This window comes from Manis pentadactyla, chromosome 7 (genome assembly GCF_030020395.1).
Source record: "Manis pentadactyla isolate mManPen7 chromosome 7, mManPen7.hap1, whole genome shotgun sequence".
NCBI classification, from domain to species: Eukaryota; Metazoa; Chordata; class Mammalia; order Pholidota; family Manidae; genus Manis; species Manis pentadactyla.
In genome coordinates this window covers 19,639,076-19,664,145 of record NC_080025.1, presented here as the reverse complement: position 1 = coordinate 19,664,145, position 25,070 = coordinate 19,639,076, and the positions used below count along the sequence as shown (strand labels likewise).

Here is a 25,070-nt window from a genome sequence, read left to right as displayed (position 1 = left end):
CCTTTTATGTTTCCAAAGAAAAGTATTAATAGCATGCTTTTTAACTAAGAAGAAACCTTCTACATAGGGCCTGATTTATATGAATGCATTTGAAATATAAATACATAATCAATAATTGATGTTTTTGGTGATCTGTACTCAGAAGGGTGGAGGATTAAGTGGGGAGGACACCAAGGCTGCTGCAGGCAGAGGAGAGACCGATGTCTGCACGTCAGTGGAGGGAAGCAGAAAGGCTCTGCATCAGCTGCTGGGAGATAAAAGGCAGTTCCAGCCTCAGTCTTTCCCAGGTGAGACTGGCCATCAGGGCTGAGCTGTTCAAGTCTCCTTTACTTGCTCACCTTTTAAATATATCACTTTTAAGGGTGCTTTCTCAAAACATTCCATTTCTTCCTCCAAAAAGCCCCCAAGCAGCTAATACACATACTTTTTGTCTTTTACAATTTCTGAAAGATAGAAGAGGTACCTTAAATGGTCTGAAAAGCAGATAGAGCTCCCGAGGTTTGATGTCCAGAGGCAGACCGCTGACAAACAGGGTCCGGACCTGGAAAACAAACAGGAGGCGTGGTCAAGGGGGCGTGCCACCAGGGGGCAGCTCTCACGGGAATCTCGGAAACCCATTTCTGCAAATATTCCAGGCCTCCTACCCAGCCCACGCTCTCTCTGTGACTCAGCGGCTACTCTCATGTTAAGATGCCACTGAGCCAACTCTTGAGCATTTCTATGTGGAATATTCACCGGGCATCACCTTGAGCTAATTTAAATGTACGAACAGACTTCCCCTTTCCCAAGTAGCCATTGCCTGGTTCTCAACACGTGAGTTGAACACGGGGTCCAGATAATTAGAATATTAGCTGAAGATGAAATGCCACAGGGAGAGGAAATCTCCACTCTGCTCTGATCAAAGTCACACAGAATGTGGTTCACTAATAAAATTTTAACAATTTGTTTTCTCCTGCTTGTCTGGCCATGGCTTCCCTCCTCAGCATCAACAATTAACAGTAACTTTAATAAATGCAAAAGTGTATTAAACTCAAACACATGTAAAGAATGGCCAAAATGCATAATAACTCTCTATCTGCTCGGTTCCAAAACAGCAGGGCCGACCCCACTGCCCTCTAAGGCCTGGGGTACAAACTACAAGCTTAGTATCTAGTCAAATTCAGAACACGGATGGCACACTTCCAGCTCGTAGGACCGGAGAAAACATGCTGGCATCCGAGTGGAACAAACAGGTAGGATTCTACCACACTGATAGAAAAGTAAGGTGGGGTGGGGAAGAGGCACGGCAGAGAAAAGCGCCAACCAGAGCCGGGGAGCAGGGGGGAGCCCAGTGCATTCTGGGTAAAGCAAGCCAGTACTTAACAGGCAGCTGCGGATCAACCCACAGGGGCCTCTCATGTTGCCAGCCCAGGGATATGGCCTGGATTCAACAGACAAGGAGAAGCCCTGCATGATCACCGACACCACGTTTTGTTTCTACTTATTTAGTGTGTTTTGAGTCTGTTTTACACCCACACCCAACCCCAAGCTTTACTGAAACATAATTGATATGTAACACTGTGCAAATCTTAAAATATAGGTGTTGATTTGATACTCATATATTGCAAAATGATTACCACCAGTCTTAGCTAACACCTACATAACCTCCTATAACTACCATTTCTTTTCTGTGGTGAAAACATTTATGATCTACTCTCAGCAACTTCTAAGTATATAATACAGTACTATTATATAAATCACAATGCTGTGCATTGGCCCCCAGAGCTTATTCAACTCCTAACCAAATGTTTGTACACTCAGACCAACATCTCCCCATTTCCCCACTAACGCCCCTGCTCCCACCCCGTTAACCCTCATTCTCCTGTTTTCACAAGTTTCAGCTTCACCTCCACATTTTCTATTCCTTCACTCAGACTGACACAACATGATTAATTCCTCATTAGTGTGTTGCTACTGAAAGAAAAATTCAGGGCCAAATTGTTAACTACGAATCAGTATGAAATTTTTTTCCTCAGGGAGAGTATTTTGTAGAATCCTAACACTTGCCATTGGTTCTGGTTGTGAAGAAGCACAAATCAGCAAGTAAGACCCTTTTATTGATTCAGCACAGTCCGAGGTAAAATGCCAGGCCATTTGTATGCAGGTGTTTAACATGAGGACGATGTCGGCAGTCCCAGAATCATGAATGATGTATTTTATTACTTGCTTGTTCATTCATATTTTAGACAGCTTCACTGAGATATGATTGACATACTTCTGAAGCTGCACACCCTTTACAATCTGATAAGTTTTGACATACATATAACCTGTGAAACCATCACACCAATCAAAATAATGAACATACCCATCACCTCCAGAAGTGACCCCCTGCTCCATTAATCCCCCTAGCCCACTGTCCTCATCCCCGTTAGTCACTGACCTGCCTTCTGTCACTATAGATCAGTACACGTGTGTTCTAAAGGTCTATCTGAATACAGCCAGAAAGTATGTGTCCTTTTTGTATGGCTTCCTTCACTTCGGCAGATTATTATGTTGAGATTCACCACACTGTTGCATACACTCCTTTTAATTTATGAGCAGTAGTCTGTTGTATGGACACACCACTGTTGTTTATCTGCGTACGTGTTGATGGAGCATTCTGGGTTATTTCTGGTTTGGGGCTCTTACAAATAAAATGGCTACGAACATTCACGTACCAATTTATAAAAGCCTTTGCACGCATGCGTGTTTTCCTTCTTGGATAAATACCTAGGAGTAGAATAGCTGGATGATATGGTAGGTCCATGTTTAACTTTTTAAAAAAACTGCCTTTCAATTCCTTGTTTTATGGCCCATAAAATGACACAGGTGCTGTGTGTACTTAAACTTGTCGCCTGTTGCTCTTGGGGAGTGTTTTATAAATGTCAGTTAGGCCAAGTTTGTTGTTTAATGTATCTTTTATCTCCCCCTCCCCCCAACTTTGCCAGTGATAAAGATGCATTCCAAGGAACTTTCTTTACCCAAGCTGCTCAGGCTGAATAACTGGCAAGTGCCGATGGTGGGGGCTCCTGCTGTCCAGGGTGCCCACTGCCAGCCACAGTTCTCTCTCCAGAGCCTGGACAGTGAACACCAGCTCTTCCGTTTGGCTGCTCTCACCAGAACAACCTCAGCAGAGAGGGAACCCCAGCTTCCGTCATTCAGATTTTGTAGAGTGCCTGTTTTATGTGACACCATGCCAGAGCTGACTGGATCACAGAGACATCCGTGGAAATAATACAACAAACACACCTTATAGGTAAAACACAGCCAACACACATTCAGAGAGGGGAAAAAAATGCCTTGTGAGATTATAAATACATATATACCAAAATGCTTGTATTTATGTGGCTTAGCCCTGACTGGTGGTATAATAAGTGGTGTTTAATTTTTTTATTAGCTTTTTTGTATTTTCCATCTTCCTATAATAAGTATGTATTTTAGATATTCTAAGTTTACTTTGCTAGGTTGAGAACTGCCTAGATTTTATTGTTACTTTTCTTTAGGAAACTAATGTCAATATTTAGGAAACTAATGTCAGTAAAAATCGCAAAGTTCATGGAGGAAACCCTTCTTTTTGTAAATATTTCAGAATTAGGAGTGAGATTCTTTTTAGTGTCTTAACAGGAAACTTATAAATGACAAAAGACACTGAACTGTTTGCCACTCACCCATAGATGACAGGTGGCTCAGAGCAACTATGTTTTGTTCATCAAATCAGAGGCAACTAAGACATCTGCTACTTGACTTACACACGGAACCCAGTGACATTCCCCAGGATTGAGTGAAGTCCATACTGTCTCAGAAACCTCCCAGGGTATCTCATCTCTCCTGGAAGAGACAGTCTCTCCTCTGAGAGAACAGAGAGCCTGACCAGGAGAAATGATTCTTACTTACTTGATTTATGAGGACAGCTACGGTCATTTAAATTCAAGTTGGAAATCTTTCCAGACCTCCTCAGACTAGGAACCTCATTAAGTAAGTTTAAATTAAACTAGCCTCCCTACTCCTCTCACCACACTTCATGCTAGCAAGGCATTTCTGGGCTCCGCCTACGGGAATCACGAGGTTGAGACAAGATTCTGGCTTGTGGGGGTCAGGGGGGTCGGGGGGGACGCGGGGTGGGCTTTACTGTCAGTGCCGGAAACAATACGCAAGTGACCTTCTGTGAGAACAGAAAGCTCAGGGCATTCACAAAGTAACCGATTTGACCAGTGAGGTCAATGTGTAAGAGACAAAAATCCACGATCAAATACTCAGGAAACAAGTCGCTCCAAAATAACAGATGAATGCCGCCAAACAAACTTTGTGGCAGGCCAACCATTACCCAGGGCGTCCCTTAACTTACCAGCAGGGTCTATGGACACAGATGTGCTCAGCACTCTGTCTTTAGCATCGCAGGTGTTTACTTTGTCAGACACACAGGGAAACATGTTTCTTAGTCAAGGACACAACATGCCTCATAGAAGTTCAAGACACAAAGGAGCTGACAGCTCCACCCCAAAGGGACTCTAATGGGTTCTGTGGCTGTACCTCCAATTTCATTTTTACCCCCAAAGAACTGAAAGAATAAATGCCAAGAGAAATCGCCCTGTGCTGGAGAGAAGGAACAAGAGCCTGCTTGGCTCAGCCACTATCTAGCGTTCTGGAAGAGGCCACAGTCACATTTTGGATAAAAGTAGCCACGTGTTCTTAGGTGGCACTGCCAGCTACCACCGAGAAAGACAAGCCACATTTCTGTGACTGGTTCTAATAGTCAAATCATGGTGTCAGTGTTGAGCTTTCTTGGTAGAAAGGTCAAAAGAGTCCTTGAAATGGAGAGGTCCTACCTTTAAGAAAGAACATGCATATCCTGTAGGTAATCTAGACGTTAAAATACAACCAATAGACGAGTGCTTGATTCCGGGATGTAGCAGAGAATATCCACACACTTTTCAGCTAGTGGCTGCAACCAGCAAACGGAACACTGTCCAAAGACTCAGGGCATTTTCTGTGTATGTTTTAGGTGTTAAAAAGAGTCTTAGACGTCTCACCCTTAGTGCTCTGAGCTGACGTCTTGCGGTTCCTCTGAAATTCATCAGATTAGAAAAGGCCATTTCTCATTCTCTAATGACTCATGAAAAACTGTGTAGAGTCACTCATTTGAAACACCTAATGAGTAAAACCCATAGGGTGCTTCTATGATCTATCCTCTGCACACTTCCCATCTACCCACATTCTTAAACACACAGATGTAGGCTCCAAAGGCAGCTTTCAAATATACTGTATGTTGAAAGCATTGCTCTTTCAAAGGGCATTTTAGGATTTGAAGGCTCTTTAGTATTTTTTATTTGCAGTGTGCAGCATCCCCCTGGGCACAGGGTGCATACTCTATAAATATCTCTTCGATTATTTTAGGAATCTACAAAGTAACATTCTGTGTTCAAGAAAGACAGTGGTGTCTGCCTGTCCACCCTGACACAGCCCACAGAACGAGGGGACCACCTTTCCCAGGCACAAGGGCAGTACAGTGACCACGACGTCAAAGGACAAACATTCGTAAGTGACAAAGAGGCCGAAGAGGCGGACATCACAAGAGACAGAACTTTAGAAGAGGAAATAGAGAAGTGAGGCCAAAAAAAAAAAAAAAAAAAAAAACCACCACTCAGAATTAAGGAAGACTGATCAATATATGGTTCCTAGAACAATCACTCACATTTTCACCAATGATTGAAACACTCTTGTACGAGTGAGTCCGATTTCAACACCTGTAAATGAGTAACTCACAAAAAGTTTGTTTTGAAAAGATTCTCAAACTCACTAACTTGCACATGTAAAATGGTGGGTAGATACGTCTATTGACATAAAACAAGGTGCCTGGTTATTAAGTCAAAGAGCAACCACAGACCTTGCCCATAATTCCGGTTTAATTCTTCCTCTGTTTTTAAGTCCCTATATGCTCAAGTAAAAAAATTAAGTACTGAAAGAAAGTATACCAGATTATTATTGTGTTTAGAGTGGGAAGGGGACCGAGGGATTACAGAGAACTTTCATTTTATATTATTTACCCACTTGGGCACTAAATAATAATAAGCACAAGCCTTTTTTTCAGAAAGAACAAACACAAGCCCAAATAGATCTCCTTCCTTCCAAAATACAAACCTTGGGCCTGCCTACCCACTTCTGTCCTTAGAAATTCTCACTTTCCTTCCTGTCATTGCTCCATCGGGACAAGCTTGATCTAGCAGAAACAGTCGGGTAATTCACTGCATATTTCAGTTCTGACCACGAGCCAGTGCTTCTCTGTACTTACTCTAAAATTAAAATCTAACCAAAAATGGGCATGGGTGATGCTAAGTCAAGGCCTTACGAGCAGGACCATCGCGGTTTCAAAGGCGTGCTCTTGCTTTGTGACCAGCCTACCTCCCACAAGCTAAGAACAGAGGGGCCACTCACTCTCCTACAGCTAAGGAAGTGCCACCTTTCTCTTGAGACCGTGTAATATTAATCTGCTTTCAGAACAGAGAAGTTAGAAGGACCTCCATGTACCTGTACAGCGTGAATCCCACCCCGCAAAGCTGGGCTTGTAACACTCAAGTTGGCGGGGGGCGGGGAGGAGGGGACGTTCAGAGCCCTGCTTAGGAGTGTTACACACTGGTTACATTATTTTACTCTTTTTAAATAAAGTATAAATGGATTTAGATCTTTACTTATTCTGTAAGCACCCACTGAAACACGAGAGCACCAGACTGAATACCACTGAGGCCTGCTGGCCATCTCGGACCCAAAGGAGGCTCCCATCCACCTCTCACTACCATGAAAACAGATCACCACAGTCATTGAAATGGTCTGCCGGGTGTCTCCTCCGGCTGCAGCTCAGCACAACTGACCAGCCACTGGTCAAACTCCAGCTTCTTGTTGGCACTGCCTTCTAGACAGTCCAGTTCCCTCTTCCTGACAGCTGTCACTCACCAGACTTAAAGACTTCATTTCCAGCCCCAGGAAGATGTGCTGGGTCCTGGGGGCCAGGTTGCTACTGACCCTAAGAAGCGACTGACCACAGGAGGAAAGGGTCACTGCCCTGTTGCTATGGACGCCCGGGTTTGTTCTCTGGTTTTAAGCTGTGCAGTGCTGTTTCCTTTCTGGAGGAGAAGGCCACGTGATGACCCACAGCGCTCACCTCCCCAAGCCTGAGGGGAGTGACAGCCAGCCGGGTGGCCCCATCCATGGAAGAACCAAGTTCACACCCTTCGTGAGGGCCCCTGGTCCCCTGCCGCCAAGGGGCTCAGCGTGTTTCCAGGACGGTCAGGGAAGACAGAGAGACTCCCTGGAGCACACGTGGAACAGAGAACCGCCACCACGCTGCGTGAACTCATACACGCGGAACTCATCTCTCACTCTGACAGGACTTCTTAAGGCCAATGTCCAGTCCGGGCCTCCCTCATGCCTGCACTACATCTAAAAGGATAAAACACAAGCTTAGAATTTCTAGGGTTGGAAACCACTCAAGAATAGGCAGCAGTTGTGCCTGTGCGTGTGAGCACTTAACCTTATTTTTTAAGAAATTTTCTCAGTGCTGTCAGACACGAAGGGAGTGCCAGGTACGAGGGGCAAATCAGGAATTCAAGATTTGAGCTAGCCTAGATAGGAAACTAGATATGTAAGTGTGCATGTGCGCATGTGAGGCCCTAACCTCATCATTAGGAAATTCGCTGAGTGCTGCCAAACACAGCGTAGGGTCACTGACTACTTAGGGTTCCTCAAGAGGTTCCTTCTAAAAGCAGGCAGCTCAACCCCTCGCTCTAGTCCTATTCTTACCCCACCGTGGCTTCCCTTAGTTCCTTTAGCCAACACTCTGATGGCTTCCTCTGTGTTCTACTTTTATTAGACAGCAGAATCCTACTCTTCATTCAATCACACTGCCTACACTGCTATAACATGAAGACTTTCAAATGTGTACATTAATACAGTCCATTGTAAACAGAAGTCTACATTCTAATGCCCCTGTTAGGGTTTTAATCCTAGACTCTGAAGGTGAATGTCCAGATCACCCAGGCCACCCATGAGACAGACTTTTCCGTGAACTGACAAAATGAAAGATGAGCAGAAAAAGAGCTTATCAAAATACCAAGCCCTCCTTCTCTTCTCTGGATAGTTTGGGCGATTTTTATTTCGCAAAGCAGATCTGTTAAAGAGTCATTCCGCCTCTCAAAATACATGGAAAACACTATCCCAGACAGCACAGAGTTCTTCCTGGTCCCTCAATGTACCTGAAAAAAAAAAAAAAAAACTCAGGCATGGGCAGAGATTATGGTCCCAACGTTGTCCAGGGATCTAAAGCATTTATTGCTTGTGATATTCGTAGAGGATAAACACCATCCTACTGCCAACTTCACTGTGCAATGCCTTCTTAACAACCACCCCAAATGCACCATAGTACTAACACTAGAGAAGGTGTGCACACTGCAAAACTTGAAAGCTGTGGAAAAAAGGTTTACTTCCCAATATTTAGTCAATACACATCTTCTTCAAATTCTTTGATGTCAGGACAGCTCACCTTCAAACTGAACGTTCTTCCCCATATGCTTGATGGTGAGCAACCAGTACTTAGCAGAAAGCACTGCAGAGGTATCTGGGCAACAAACTAAATGTGTTGAGTGTAAAATCTGAGTCACAGGACTAGTACAAGGAATAAAAGAGAGTCATATAATTCATGAATATTCAGATACAGATGAGTATGAAGAAGTCATTGTGACTTGTTAAATATATTGACTAGGATAAGTATTCAAGGCAGTAAAGCATAAGTAGTTAAAAAAAAAAAGTATCCATGCAGAACTAGACTGCACAGATTCAAGTCCCAGTTCTACAACTGACTAGCTATGAACCTTGGACAAGTCATTCAACCTCTCCACTCAGAAGTTTCTGCATCTGGAAGATGGAGACAATAGTGGTTCCTGTTTGTGGCAGTTTTAAAATACATTCACAAATTCTTTGACATGCCTCTCTTTGAGAGGTGGAGCTTAATACTCCTCCCCTTCCATGCAGGCTTCACTTAGTGACTCACTTCTAATGAACAGAATATGGCAGAAGTGACTGTTACTTCTAACACTTGGTTATAAAAGGCACTGGCTTCCTCTCGAATCACTCACTCTGGAGGAAGCCAGCTGCCGTGCTGTGATGATACTCAGGCAGCTCTGCAGGGAAATCATCATGAGGAAACAAGAGGCCTCTGGCCAAAAGCCATGGGAGGCAGGCAGTCCCCACTGGAGACAGATCTTCCCAGGCCAGCCTTCAGATGAGACTGCAGCTCCCGCTAAAACTGACTGCATCCTCATGAGAAGCCCTAAGCTAGATCTACCTAGTAAGCCACACCTAAATTCCTGATCCTGAGAAACTGTGAAATAGTAAGTGTTTGTTGTTTAAGCTGCTAAATTTTGGGGTAATTTCTTAGAGTTGATGCAAGGATTAAGTAAGTTAAGAGATGTTAAGTGCTTAGAGTTCAGTGATTCATTCATAGAAGGGCTCAGAATATGTCATGTATACTAAAGACTTACAACATTCAAAGAGAAAGATGCATTTTCATGCTCCAAAAGCCATCCTAAGAGAGGCCGTAACTGACATCATCATCATGTGCCTGTTATACGTGGGCTTCAAGTGGGCAAGAGAGAAAAAGTCTGCATAGTAAAAGGAACTGACGCGCTTAAGTTAAACAATTTTTCTACTTCATGATTTTTTACTTTTTAAAGAAGTACCTTCCAGATGACCAACAGGCACATGAAAAGATGCTCCACATCGCTAATTATCAGGGAAATGCAAATAAAAACCACAATGAGATATCACCTCACACCAGTTAGGATGGCCAGTATCGAAAGGCTGAGAACAACAAGTGCTGGTGAGGATGCAGAAAAAGGGGAACCCTCTTACACTGCTGGTGGGAATGTAAACTAGTTCAACCATTGTGGAAAGCAATATGGAGGTTCCTCAAAAAACTAAAAATAGAAATACCATTTGACCCAGGAATTCCACTTCTAGGAATTTACCCAAAGAAAACAACTTCTCAGATTCAAAAAGATATATGCACCCCTATGTTTACCGCAGCACTTTTTACAGTAGCCAAGATATGGAAGCAACCTAAGTGTCCATCTGTAGATGAATGGATAAAGAAGATGTGGTACATATACAACACAATGAAATACTATTCAGCCATAAGAAAGAAACAAATCCTATCCTTTGCAACAACATGGATGGAGCTAGAGGGTATTATGCTCAGTGAAATAAGTCAGGCAGAGAAAGACAAATACCAAATGATTTCCCTCATTTGTGGAGTGTTAACAATGAAGCAAAACTAACAGAACAACAAATGTGTGTACGCAATTTAATTAGTAATTTGTTAAAACCTACACATGCTTATGTTACTCTACAAGAAGATATGTCAAAGAAATAATCAATCTTCCCATGTTTTCTTCTGTCTGCTACTTCTATAGCTTTTCTTCTTCCTTCCTAATTACAACCCTTTAGTAGAATTAGTGCCTCATATTGAAAATTACCAAGTATCATAATTCTTCCAAGTGGTAAAGATACCTCAAGACAAATGCTGGGCATAGAAGCCACAGGGCATAAATATGCAAAGAAGTAAAAAGCTAACCTTTTCAAACAATAAGGCTTCTCTCTCACTTACCAACTTTACTTTTCCCTGTATGGCCCTGGAAGATGACTGGTTAGCCAGAGACGGGTAAGATTCCTCAAGGGAGGAACAACCTAAGACAGGCACAGTCGCAGGGGGCCATCAGGTGAGAAATTGGGGATCAACAGAGGTGAGGCTTAGAACCTCACCCCCCCTGTTTTGAGAGAAATCTTCTGCATCCGTGGATGTTTTGTTGCCCTTGTCTAGCTTGGATTAATAGTCTACAGGCACACACCTGATCATCTACATTTGCCCTCTTACAACACTAAATTATGTTTTCTACCTTTATCTCGCATCTACCTACCACTTCAGCATTTTATTAAAAATAATAATTATAATAAGGGAGAAATGTGGGATTCACATATAAATCAAGTATAAAAATCAAACGAATAATCATATCTGACTTGTTTATAGTTCATGATGCGTGATCAAAATTGAAAGTTTCTGTGATATGACTGCCCTTGCACTGTTCACCATGTAAGAACTTATTCACTATGTAAGAACTTGTTCACCATGTAAGAACTTGTTCATTATGCTTCAGAAGATTGGAGACTGTTGAGAATTAGGCTTGGGGTTGATTAATGATTGTGCATTGAGTCCCCTATACAGAATTTTATTATTGTTAACAACCATTTGATCAATAAATATGAGAGATGCCCTCTCAAAAAAAAAAAAAAAAACTAACAGAACAAAATAGCAGCAGACTCACAGACTCCAAGAATGACTAGTGGTTACCAAAGGGGAGGGGTGGGGGAGGGTTGGTGGGGAGGGAGGGAGAAGGGGATTGTGGAGTATCAGGAGTGATATCATGAGTGATGCACATGCTGTGAGTGAGGTCACAGGGAAGACAGTGTAGCTCAGAGAAGACAAATTGGACCTCTTACTACACTGATGGACAGTAACTACAATGGGGTATGGGGAGGACTTGATAATAAGGGTGAATGTAATAACCACATTGTTTTTCTTGTGAAAAATTCATAAGAGTTTATATCAATGATACCTTAATAAAAAATAAAATAAAATCATCTTAAAAAAAAAAAAGTACCCTCCATTTTAAGATATCCGATAATGTGATTCAAAGTCTCTTTGCTATCATCTCTTTCAAACTCTTTATAAGGCCAAGAGCGAGCCCACTCTGGCCCGCACCACGCCCTCCTGCTGCTCATCCAGCCTCCTAAACTCCTTTTCCCCTTCCTTTTCCTGTTCACATCAGGACAATCTCTTTTCAGTCTATTTCTGAGATTTAAAAAAAACAAATCAAGGCTGACAGTTTTAAGCATTCCTATTAAGGCGAAGGAAATGTAGTTAGGAAAAGGAAAAAGAAAGAAATTTTGAGGCAATGCTATTAGGCAAATCATCAATCTGTACAATTTTTCATTAAATTTGGAAATAACACCACCTGTCCTCTTCCTACCTACTTTAAAGGAAAAATCACAAGTATGAATCGACTTAAGTATCAGCATTCAAGGCACATTAAAAGTGTATTTTACTGAATTCCACAATATTCCTGATTTGTTTAATCACTTTTTATTGTATATGATATTTTAGCTATATTATACATTGATAACCATAACTCATTAAATCATCTACTTGATTAATACTCATACCAGAGTCTATCATCTCATGTGATACAAAATAATGGCAATATCAATGCTGGTGGGGATGCGGAGAAACCGAAGCTCTCATACACACTGCTGGTGAGAACGCAAAATGGTACAACCACTCTAGAAAACTGTTGCCAGTTTCTCACTGAACTAAAAATGCAAATACCATCCAACTCAGCAATTATACTCCTGGGCACCCTGAGAAATGAAAACTTATGTTCACACAAACACCCGTACTCAAATGTTCATAGATGCTTTATGTTTAATAGCCAAGAATGGGAAATAAGCCAGATACCCTTTAATGGGTAAGTAGTTAAACAGAACTGTATTTTACCCGCACAACAGAATGCTACTGAGCAATAAAAAGCAACAAACTGTATCAGCGTCAAAATGAGGAAATTACAGAGATGGAAAGCCGATGAGGAGTCTGCAGGAGGTAAGAGGCGGCGGAAGAGCGGAGCGAGGAGGAACACGCAGGTTACACACAGCCAATGATGGCTCCTCGCCTCCGGGGGCTGTTCCGTGTCCTAACTGCGGTGGTGGGTAAACAAACCTACATGTGATAAAACTGCAGACAACAGAACACACAGGTAAAACCGGGGGGAAACTAGGCTGAGTGGATTACGCCAATGCCAATTTTTTGGTTGTGATATTGTGTCACAGATTTACAAGATGTACCATTAAAGAAAACTAGGCAAAGGGCATACAGGATTTCTCTCATGTCTTAAAACTGAATGCAAACCTACAATTATCTCAAAGTAAAGTTCAAACAAATTTAAGTGTACATTTAAAAGAAACCCTTTGACGTAAGTAAACATTAATCAAGAGATTTACATCAGTTGGTGAATCTAGGCAGTAAAACTATGCAGTCATGGACCCATGGGCATTTCTACTTTAAAGCCCTACCAGAAGATTGGTCTTTTCCCCACTAATTTTTTAATTTATAAGATTCAGTATCACAAAGGATCCTAAATGAAATAAATGTGGTTTTTATAAAAAAATGCTCAATTTACGGTTTTCCTGATTTGTTTGATCGCTACATTTACTGCAGTGCATGGTAGCTTCATGATGCTCTACTTTAAAATTCGTATCTCATCCCAGAAACATCTCACATGATACAGAAAAGAAGCACAGCAAATACATAAATGAAAATATTTTCAAGTACTACCAGGAAAGACTAAGAGGGTCAAGCCCAGGAAAGTCCCCAGGGCATGAACAGACTTGTAGGCTACACTGGTATTGACAGGGCTTAGGTGAGTTCACTACTGAGAACCATCCACTTTTCTAAGCCAGTCCCTACATTCATCCAGCCAATTACCTGTTTGGATTTAAAATATCACATGACTGAATTTTTGGAATACAACCTACTTTTTAAGTTGGCTACTTCCTCTAATTCATAAACTAGTTAGTTTAACACGGCAAAGCCCAGCACTTACAATGTGTTCTTCCAGTAAATAGCGAACTTTCACTATGTTCATATCTCCTCCTAACTTTTCCAGCTGTAGGAACTTCCAATTCCAGAATACACTGAATATACTTAGGCTACAATTAATAATCCCCCAGCTTACTACAGGAACTACCTTCCCAGAGAGATGTATTTGTTTGATTTGATAACCACCTGTCTGCTAACCACTGACGTGGTCATTTGAACCAAGTCAGTATTAAGCCTATGTATCACTTACGTGTATGTGGAATCATATAAAGGGATGCAGGTCTCAGAACACCTGGCTGGACTGACACGTAGGGCTGTATGTGTCGGCTGGGGGCAATGAAAAGACACATAATGAACGTCAGAGAAAAAGGAGCGGTGAGGTTTGAGATTGGGAAATGACCTAGATTAACAAAAGTTTTATGTGCTTTTCAAATGGATTTAAAAATATTGAAAAATTTGTTTGATACTTTATCTGAGCTCCCATAGCACTGTAACTTTTCAAATACTATAATGAAAGGAAAAAGAACATGAAATTGAGCCTGGTGGTTTAAGTCACATTTTCTGCTTCAAAACTAGCTGTTGAGGGCTTGGTCTCCTTATTTATAAAGTGAAGGTGTCCTTCACTTCCAGGATCCATTCTAACTCCAAAGGTAGAGTGGAAGGAAAGGCTTTTCATAAAGGCATACTTGGGAGGGGGTGGGGGGGTGGGGGGTCAAAGACATCAGTCAGGAAGACCTAGTTCTTGCCATTAGAACCTCTCAATCAAGTCACTGTGTGTGTGCATATATATATTTACATAATTAAATTTATTTAAATTGTAAATAAATCTTATTTTAAATCTAAAATTTTAAATAAGCCTTTTAAATCTTATGGTTCATGTAATGAATAAAGCAGCATAACAGCTTAAGCCACCAATTTAAAGAATTCAGTAGAGCTGTCGGTATAAAACAAGGTAAATGGGCTCCAGAGTGGCTGATGTGCACGATTAAATTTATTTGCACTGTTTTTTTTTCCCTTGTGGGAAAGAATTGCTTAGTAAAGCACAGTGTTTAAGCACACAAACTCTGGAGCCAGACTGCCCTGGTTTGCATACCTATTGGCTGAGTGATCTGGGGCAAACCCATTACCTAACTGGAGCCTCGGTTTCCTCATCTGGAAAACGGGATTTATAATAAAACCTACTGCTAAGAGGATTTAATAAGTGAACGTAAGGCAGCGAGAAAAGTGCCTGGCACATGGGAGCATTACACAGGTTTTTGTTGCATAAGTCAAACAAATATAACCCCTCAACTGCTATCTTGTAACACTTTTTTTTTCTTGTAACACTTTTTGACAGTGGGGCAGGATGGTTGCCACTGCAGAATGAAATTACTCAAATCCTAAAACTTAGAACTTCATTAGCCAATTAAAGGTACTTTGAAAAGTTGCCCTTAATGAAACAAGTTTTTCAAAGTCATTAAGGAAGCAAACCTGTCCACTGAACAAACCATATGCCACTTAAGAGGACAAGTATTTCATTATTAATACTGGATTTCCAGAAGGAAATGCTGTTATTCACACTACCTCCAAGGCCCTCCACTCCCTTTCAGGGTGTTGGAATTGCTTTTCAAGGTTTAACATATGAATGAGAAGAATGAGAACATGCATTTGCAATATAACCTGTATGTAGAGAGCACAAACAAAATAGTACATTTTAGAGAAGCTAGCTCAATGTTTTCCATTTTATGAAATTTCAAACAGTTTAGGCAGTTTCTAAAACTGTTCTCCAACTGGAAGAGTTCTCAAAATTATCAGAACCTGGGGGCATGCAAAGGATCCTTCATAGTGGACATGACTGGCCTGTCAGTGATCTCCCTGGAACCCGTGTGCCAGCCCCGCTCTGGCCAGAACACAGGCTGAGATATGCACAGCCAAGCCAGCTCTGAGTGCCACAGCGTCTATGCCCTAATATGACCAAAGAGACAACCAACATTCCAGATATGCCACTCTGCTGAGCCAGAACTTCTCATTCTTCCAAATGGCCACATCTAAGCTATTAATACTTTTTTGTCTTTTTTTTTTAAGTATCATTGATATACAAGTTTATGAAGGTTTCACATGAACAACACAGTGGTTTCAACATTCACCCGTATTATCAAATTCTCACACTCACCTCATTGCAGTCACTGTCCATCAGCGTAGTAAGATGCTACAGTCATTACTTGTCTTCTCCATGCTGTACTGCCTTCCCATGACCTACCTGTACTGTGAGTGCTAATCATAATGCCCCTTAACCCCCTTCTCCCTCCCTTCCCGCCTGCCCTCCCACCCCCTTCCCTTTGGTAGCCACTAGTCCCTTCTTGGGGTCTGTGAGTCTGCTGCTGTTTTGTTTCTTCAGTTTGGGTTTGCTCTTATACTCCATAAATGAGTGAAATCATTTGGTACCTGTCTTTCTCCTGGCTTATTTCACTGAGCTAATACCCTCTAGCTCCATCCATGTTGTTGCAAATGGTGGGATTTCTTTTCTTTTTATGGCTGAGTAATATTCCACTGTGTATATGCACCACATCTTCTTTATCCATTCATCTACTGATGGACACTTAGGCTGCTTCCATATCTTGGCTACTGCACATAGTCTAAGCTATTAATGAAAGTGTAATTTATTCAGAGCCTAGTGGAAGAATTTCCAAATGTTCTCAACACAACAGAATATAAAACCTCATTAGAAGTCTAAAAGACAGTGTGTGTGTGTGTGTGTGTGTGTGTGTGTGTGTGTGTGTGTGTATACATACAGTACATAACTATGATATATAACTTATGACTTAGAAAAATATTTTGAGTATGGTTAACACCAGAAACCACATGCAATATACTGGTTTGCTAACTGGACTGGTATCACAGGTACTAGGAACCCAGGAAAGATGAAAATGGATCCCTAACCTCACATCTCATCCCTTCAACACTCTCTGAGTATAAGTAGTATCTGGACAACTGGCTGGTAATCTCAATGACCCTCTAAGGCCAGCATAAGCATTCACCCCAAAATTTTAATTTCATTTAAGTCATCTTATGGCTCAAAGATGTTAAAAAAAGAATAAATACACAGAGTTCTGGGAATGCATAATAAAAACCCACACACAACAAGACTACTGCTTTTCTAACCTCACAATCAGCACGGCTAGCATACAGCAGTTTGTTCCCACTACATCAAAACAAAATTCCAGAGCCTCTGGGCCTGCAAATGTTCCATAAATATGATTCCCTCCTCTTCTGCAGCTCTCCTTCCCTGGGCTTTACAGGGGGCAGTCACAACGCCACACCACCTTGCCTGGTTAAAAGCCTTTTCTTTGATAGTAATTCTTTACTTGCACAAGGTCTTACCTTCTGGACTTAGAAACCCAATCCAGTCTCCCGGTTAACCAAGGAAGCTTTTCCACGACTGCTCCAACTCTTTCCTTCCTTCTTGGCTGAGCTCCTGGTGCACTGCTTGTACCACAGTCATATGCCTTTATTCTGTTGTCTAATTTTTCACAGACTTCATTTTAGTTAAGTTCTTTCCAATTTAACTATAAATTCCTTGAGGGCAGTCACCACGTCTTATTCACCTATCACTACATTCTTGAATTAGGGACCCAGGTTTCCTTCTGCACCTAACATTTAAGGAAGACACACCCAGAGAAAGCCATACCTGGACAGTACTTAAATTACTTTGGAAATGATTAAGGTGTATTTGTAAGAAGAAAGGCTCCCTTTTCTATCTATCCATCAAAAACAATTAAGCATTTAAACCCATGAATGACTTACAAAGTCCAACTACTGGAGATCCCAAAGTAGGTAACACTACCTAATTTAATCATGGATTTACACAAACAAATAATAGATTCAGTGATTTCTAAGAGTACTTTTACAAGGATTTGATAATTCATTTTTGTGTTTTAATGCTCAATATACAAAGATTACTTTCATCCTACATTAGAGGTCAATACAATTTCCTTCTTTCCAAAACCAACTTCCCTCCGCAAAATTCAGGAAGGACGGCGCATGAACTATTTAATGACAAGAAGGACGCGTATTTCATTTCTCTAAATAATTAACAATAGTAAAAACAATAAAAGTTTATTTCTAAGGTCTAAAGCATATATTCAAGAGTTAAATGTGGAAAAAAAGGCATTCTGTAGTTGAGATGGCAAATCACATACTTAACACTGTTCCATCACCCCCCACCACACACGTGCACAGATGCATACATGTTCACACACGCACCCCTTGAGCACCTTCCTTGATGTACCATTTCATCTAGAACTTGGGTCCCTCCACATGTAGAATGGACACAACACTTGCCATCTTTATGACATTGTTAAAGGTATACAAAAAGTATGAAATAACTTATTAAGCAAGTATTTTTAAATTGCTGACCAACAATATCATACAGTAGTCAGTTACCCCCATTTCCGATGTTCAGGACTAGACTAGCAATCCGGAGGTGCCTCTCTACTGCTCATGGGGCACTATATGTTCAAGAAAAAAAAAGGGGCCATTATGAATGAACTCAACCTTCTTGGGGGAAAGATCCCATAATCCAGTGTTTTTTGAATATGTCTGATTGCATGAAGTCCAGGATGTCTGTAAATTACAGATTGTGGGGATTCTCCTCCAGATATTCTGACTCTGTTATCTAGGAATGAGGTTCATGAGTCTGAATTTTTAACAAGGCAACAGCTGATTTTCCTGATCAGACATATTTGGGAAACACTGATCTAACACATTACCAAATCCACAAGGTTTTCTAATTTTAAAAGAACATACAAACAACAGTTGTATTTACTCCCACGGGGATGAGGTGGTGGCCCTGAAACCTCCTCACTGCCAAAAGCCACCGGGCCTGTTGCACACCCTGAGCCAGGCCCAGAGGAGATCTCACCCGGCCAGAGAAGCATTAGACCCTTTCATACGACAAACAGACTTATAATTACATTTTATGTGGTACTTTTGCATTTATTTAGGAGGAAATCACTAAATCTGTGCTTCAACTAGTGACACAATGAACTTCTACTATGATTCTTCGTTGAAAATACTATAATAAGAGACTAATTCTCCTGAGACACTCCCTAAATTTCTGAGAAGCTAAAAGTTTGTGGCTGTTTTGCTTTGGGAAAGTAGAGTATCTGAGAAGCAGATCGACGAGCCAATAGGCAGTGATTAATTAATGAGCACTTACCACTTGGTAAGAAGTTATAAAGCAGTGTGCTTAGACTTAAGTGTGTGGATTATCAAGTGGGAATTTATTAAAATATAGATTCGGAATCAGGAGATCTAGTGCGGGGCCTGAGATTCTGCATTTCTAACTAGCTGCCAGGTCCACAGCCCACACTAGATTCTACAGGAATGATTATTCAAACTTTAATGGGCATAAGGATCACAGTGGGGATGTGGTGGTATGTACAACGAAGGTTCTAGGTCTCCATTCCTGGATATTCTTACTAAGAAGGGCCAGCTCCCTTGAACGTGCATTTTTAACAGGGGCCCTAAATGATACAGGTAGCCCACAGAACACACACTGAGAAATACCGCTATGGCACTCAAAAAGACTAATGAAGTTTGGTGTTTCTGAGGAATTTACAGGGTAGGGGAAAGAAGTCTGAGCCAGAGGCACGCTTCAAGGCAGGATGAGACGGATGCTTGCGAAGAACGGTGCTCACAATCTGCTCTACAAGTTAGGAGATGACATTTCAGGAAGCACAAGATTTTGAAGTTTTGACCAGCAAACAGTTAACTATCAAGTATGGAAACCACAGTTCTTAAGACACATAGGAGGCAGTATCCTCCATGTGACAGACAAATGCCGGGAGGCGGCTCTTACACTGATATAAGTGGTTTCATGCTAAAGCCAGCTGTCCCTGGTATACATCTCCTGGTAAATACTACAAACATCCCACTGACTGGCAGGGAGGTGAGGCAGTAGAACCCCCGGGCATATTCCCCTCACTCCCCCAGGCATTGTCATCAAGGTCAAAGATGACAAAATCACAGAACTATACAGAAAAAAAAAATGAAAGAAGGGTCGTTCCTATGGGCAAAAGGAAAACAAATGTTTGTGGGGGGTTGGGGTGGGGATAGTTAATAAATCTAGCTGCAATGCTCATGTTCATCTGGTGTCTGGACTAAATGCCAGTGATGAACACCTAACTCCAGCCTGGTGATTTCCTACTTCTCCTCAACATGACATCGAGCATGTTCCTTGCTATGGTCCGATGTCTTCTCCATAAATGGGAATACCCGGTACGATCATCTGTGCACATCCAACACAAACCACTCATCCCTTCCTGCTTTCTCGTAGTTGGACATCATGGGCCTTGGTTTCTGGCCAGCTCTGAAGAGAGGTAACAGGCCTCTGGGACACCCACATTTTCATAACTAAGCACTGATGGCTGTAAAATGCATTGTGATCACTGCCTTCCTCCCATTCAAGCTCAACCTGTACGGAACTGCGCGGACTGCAGGCTGGTGGAAGCAGCCCACCACGGAGGAGAGGCAGGAGGAGTGGGTGACAGGAGGAAAGGGTGCTTCGCAGGGGATAGTCCGGATCTAGGACTGACTAATAATGGCCTTCGGCCACTGTTTGCTTCATTCCCAGAACTTGTCCTTGGAGGTGACATCTTTCTGGGGATGCCTGAAATAATACCACAACTAAAACAATGAGGAGACAGAACACTTCAGAGTACGTCCAGGCTACTGACAATTCATGATTCAACACTGCATCTGCTAACTAGTCTGTGTCCCCTTGAGGAAGCCAGAGATTTATACAGTTAACAATTTGATTTTAATAAACAAACAGGTTAAATGTCTCCATACATAAAATTAGCCCTCGACCTCTGGGCAAAAATCTTGTTTCTCACCTGTTCTCCATTCTTATCAGTATACGCATCCCCAGCGGACTGGGTCCTGCTGGGAGACACCAGGAAAATGGCAGTTCCCCATTCACATTTCCAGGGGGCCTGAAATAATAGCTATTTCCAAAGAGAAAACTGTTTGGCGGGAGGGGAGATAATAACCTGTACCAATCAAAATCTCAACTTCATTCCTGTGCAAAGCATTCTTTGACAGAACAACCTTCATGTGCCCTGTATCCAAACACCCACTAAATAATGACAGATCCACTCTAGCCTAATGAACAAGCCCCAGGAGTACAGATACTCTGTCAATGGCTGAAGCTAATACCTGACATACATCATTTTATGCATGAAGTTTATTAGATGTTGGCTTAGGGAAAAAGAAGTCCTCAGAGGCTTAAGGCACTGGGATGGCAGGTGTACTGAGGATCTACAGAGCAGGCTATTGAAAAGAGCAAACTGCTATATTGTAGCGTTCAGGGCCTGTTCAAAACGCCAGGATTGGAACACTTCTTTTGGCATGGCAAGAGATTAAATATTCTACCCTCAGGCTTTTAAAGCACTCTTCTTTTAAACAAATGTTAAAATGCTGGCTAGACACCAAGCTTATTGATGCTTTCTACCCAGTTTAAGACATGTAGAAGGATTCTTACTAAAGAAATATGCTTTCAGCAGGACCGTAAAAGCTTAAGGAAAAATAAGTTTGCTCCCAAGTTTCTCTGTTTTTAAATGAAAGGATTTTTCCTTAACATTTTTATTGCTTTCAGGCCATGGGAAACCAAATAAAACCAAAAGTGACAGACAAATTCACAGCCACATTTACCCATGTTGTTGTAAAAGACTGTGCCAAGCTTTTAGAGCTCTACTTTTTCATAGTCATGCCGCTCTGGAAATACATATGCAGTATTTTATGCGATGACTTCTTCCCATTCATGTGTTACAAATTCCAAGGCAGGAATTGGGACTGGAGGCCCGAGCTGGCTGGAGGGAAACCATTCGCTCACCACTTGGGAGTCCCAGCTGGTATCCCAGGTATAGCCTGGGGTTCCACTCATACCCTCCAGGGCCTCCCTCCCTACTTAGTGGCCTCCCATGGGGGCTGTGCCACCTTCTTCTCCAAAGTATAGTTTTCTAGGCATAAGAAACAAAAGCAAACTGATCAGGTTGAAACCACAGAGAGTTTCCACCAGGATGAAACTATGTCTACTGGGTAGAGAACATCAAATCAAACGCAATTCGTCCATCTGTAAATGCTCTTCATGCTGAATGAACTGCTTAATTATTAATTCTCGGGAACCAGCATGCAAGTGATTAAATAGTCTACCTCCAGGGCTTTCAAAGCGATCTGCTCTTAAACAAATATTAAAATGCTGGCTTTTCACTGTAATTTTTGATTGGGAAGTGACGAGATGTGACAATCTTAAGTTTTATAATTTTAATCCATTCTCCCACCCCCTCATTTTAAGAGGAAAGTTATTTGGGAGAAGGAAACCATGCGTTATTTATTTTGATGTGGCAACCTGCCTTCCATCTGTGTCCCTTGCAATACCTCTATTTGTTTAAAAGAAAGATAAACTATTCTGTAAAAAGGCTTGGAGCCCTGCTTCTAAACAGGACATCCTAGTTGACTTGCAGTGTAACTAAATGTAAATTATCATTTTTCATGATTTTTCTGTTGAAATCAAACTCTGCCCATAAAACTGCAGCCTCTGGTCCTGAAGGAGTTCTTCCTGAAACAATGGAAAAGTACTTTGGAAGAGAAAGTGCTTAGGAGACTATGAGAGGAGCAGAACCCCCTAGAAGGCGGCCTCCTCCCCCACCTCCCCGGTGAGGCACCTCCTGGAGGCCCAGCTTCTCCCTGCATGAGGCAGAGGGGACCGCCTTTGCCTCTGACTCCCCCAGAGAGAAGGTGGCATGGGAGGGTGACAGACTTCATGACCTGCTGAGAACTAAGAGCTGGAGGCAGACGGGGCACATTATTCCAGGGTTATCAGAATACGGGACTAAGTCAGAAAAAGGAAGGTCATGTTAGAGATTCCTAGTATTTAAACTCAAAACCCAAGTTTAAAAACACTATGAAGTTTTTGCTGTCTTTCACATCGGCGTCTCTCTTACTTTATTTCTTTCCTTTCATTCTCAATTATGCTCCATAAAGTGCTTAAGGAATACATGCCAGACTGGGATACTACAAAAGCCAGAAAATGTGGAATTAGCATTGCTCTAATCACTGTTTCCCCTTGCAAAAGTTACCTGTAATTCTTCTCCAACATTCCTCGCCGGGTGAACAAATAATATGAAATATAATGTGCCAAATCCCCAATTTCTAGACCTGATTTCAACTCCAGAGATTGGGCAGACAGATGAAACAATGGACAGGGAAGTCCTCCTATGAGTACCGTCTCACAAAGTTTTGATAAGTTGGATATGGAGAAGAAACGAAGGGCACAGAGAGCTGTGAACATAAGACCAATCATTTTACTCATGCGTTACTGAATCCTCACCCCAAGTAGATAAACGAGGTCCTGTTTCTGCCCCCGCTTTATAGACGAGGAAACTGAGGCTCAATAAGTTCAATTAACTTATAACAAAATGGGAAACTGACAGAGCTGAGACCGGAACCTTCAACAAGACTTGACTGTTGCATCCAAGAGCGCCAAACCTTACCCCCGTCTCTACCCACTGTGCTCACGATACTTTACCGAATTCTTACCAGTTTTCTACTGACCTCCTTCTCTTCTTCACACACTGCTACTTCCATCTCAAAAAATTCTACACCTGATAGATCAGGTGCCTGGCCTTGAATTTGAAAGGCCACACAATAAAGAAAGGAAGGAATGGAAAGAGCTGGTTTTAAGACTACTACTGGGAACAGTAGGTGAGCGATCCCCCTTCCCGTGGTAGGGACGGCATAGGGGACAGGCACTGGGACAGCATCACCTGGCAAGCATCGTGGTGTCTTGTGCCAGGAATGTTATGCTCCACGTTTAAAAAAGGAGCGGTGGAGGACTCCACACATGCTGTTACAGCATTAACACAACATGTGAAAAATACCAAATACAGGTTACTCTTCTAATGCATTACTAACACGCAGCTAACGGTTAAATACTAATATTTTAATTAACAAAAAGAATTATGCAAAAATTACCTAGGACAAGAACACAGATCTAGCTCATTTTTTATGTTTCATGCTGATTTTAATAGTGGGTCCTGTTGTTTAAACCATCTCAGCGTTTTGTGTGTTTGTTTTTCAGAGCCCTCTTCCTTCTAACAGTATGTGTATTATCACGGAGAAAATTTAGACACTGAAAAGCCAGACTATAGATTTCTGAGGCAAGAGGGCAACATGAACTAAAAGGCTCTAGAAGTCTCCTGTTTACATCAGGGAGCGCTCTACAATTCATCATGCGGTAAAAAATGTAATCACAGATGAAATACATGACAGTTATAGTAACAGCATTGTTTAAAAACTCCCCCAAATGTTATATAGCATTTTCAAAAATGAGGCAGACCTACACTGCTGGTCTGGAAAGATGTCTGAAACACACTTCTAAGAAAGAAAATCAAAGCCATAATGCAGAAGCAATTTTGTATACTGACACCATAAAATTCCGGAAGTATTTATTTCAATCAAAGCTGGATGTTCTTTTACTTTCTAACCTTCTTTACTTACTTTTTTTTTTTTTTAACACATTTCACTTCTTAAATAATAATTTCTCCTACAAAGTTTTTCCTAACTTAAGACTCCGGACATCTCCCTCTACCTGAGGAAATAATTTTCAGGGATATCCAAGAGTGGTGATTTATAGATCCCAATGGCTGTATAACAGTGTGTCTTTAAATATTGGTAAAGATGAACATCCGTAGTCAACAAAGCACTGTACTTAATATTACACACTTTAGTAGCAATTGCCTGTTTTCTCCATACATATCTTGTCTTCCCATTTTACATTCTAATTCATTTTCGATGGGCACACGATTTCCCAAACCCCCTTGCTAGTTAGAACTACGGTACTAAGGTCTGGCCATATGCTGTGAGCAGAAGTGATACCTGCAAGTTCTAAGTTCTGCCCATAAAGGAAGCAAGTCTTCCTTCTTTCCTGTTCCCCAGAAGACACCATGGTGGGAACTGGAGTGGCCCCCTACAACCACAAGATGAAAGCTTCAAAGATGGCAGAGCAAGAAGGTAAGAGCCCCTGATGAGCATGGGCCCACCTACCAAGCAGGGACCACTTTTTCAGGCCTTCACATGAGAAAAAAACAAATGTCTATCGTGTGTAAGCCACACTGTTTTAGCGTTTCTGGAGGCTTCTGCTGCAGTCAGTATCCTACCTATGCAGTGTGCATACACAGACATGCACACTCTACAAACACATACACAAATATACTGAAGTCATTCTAATGCTATCTAAATAGCATCTCATTTTAAAGTTTATCAAACTGATGACTGAGAAACTAATCTACGGGTATTAAACCTTAAAAGAGAAAAC

General features: G+C 41.7%; 1 protein-coding gene across 7 annotated transcripts in view; it reads right to left on the bottom strand.

Annotated features, from left to right (window-relative positions):
- RBPMS (RNA binding protein, mRNA processing factor) overlaps positions 1–25,070 on the bottom strand; it is a 178,272-nt gene that overhangs the window by 104,846 nt on the left and 48,356 nt on the right. For all 7 annotated transcript variants that reach the window (XM_036894409.2, XM_036894417.2, XM_036894411.2 and 4 more), the window contains one exon: positions 464–541. In XM_036894409.2, coding sequence (XP_036750304.1) covers positions 464–541 — 78 coding nt within the window. The remainder of the gene's footprint in view (positions 1–463; positions 542–25,070) is intronic.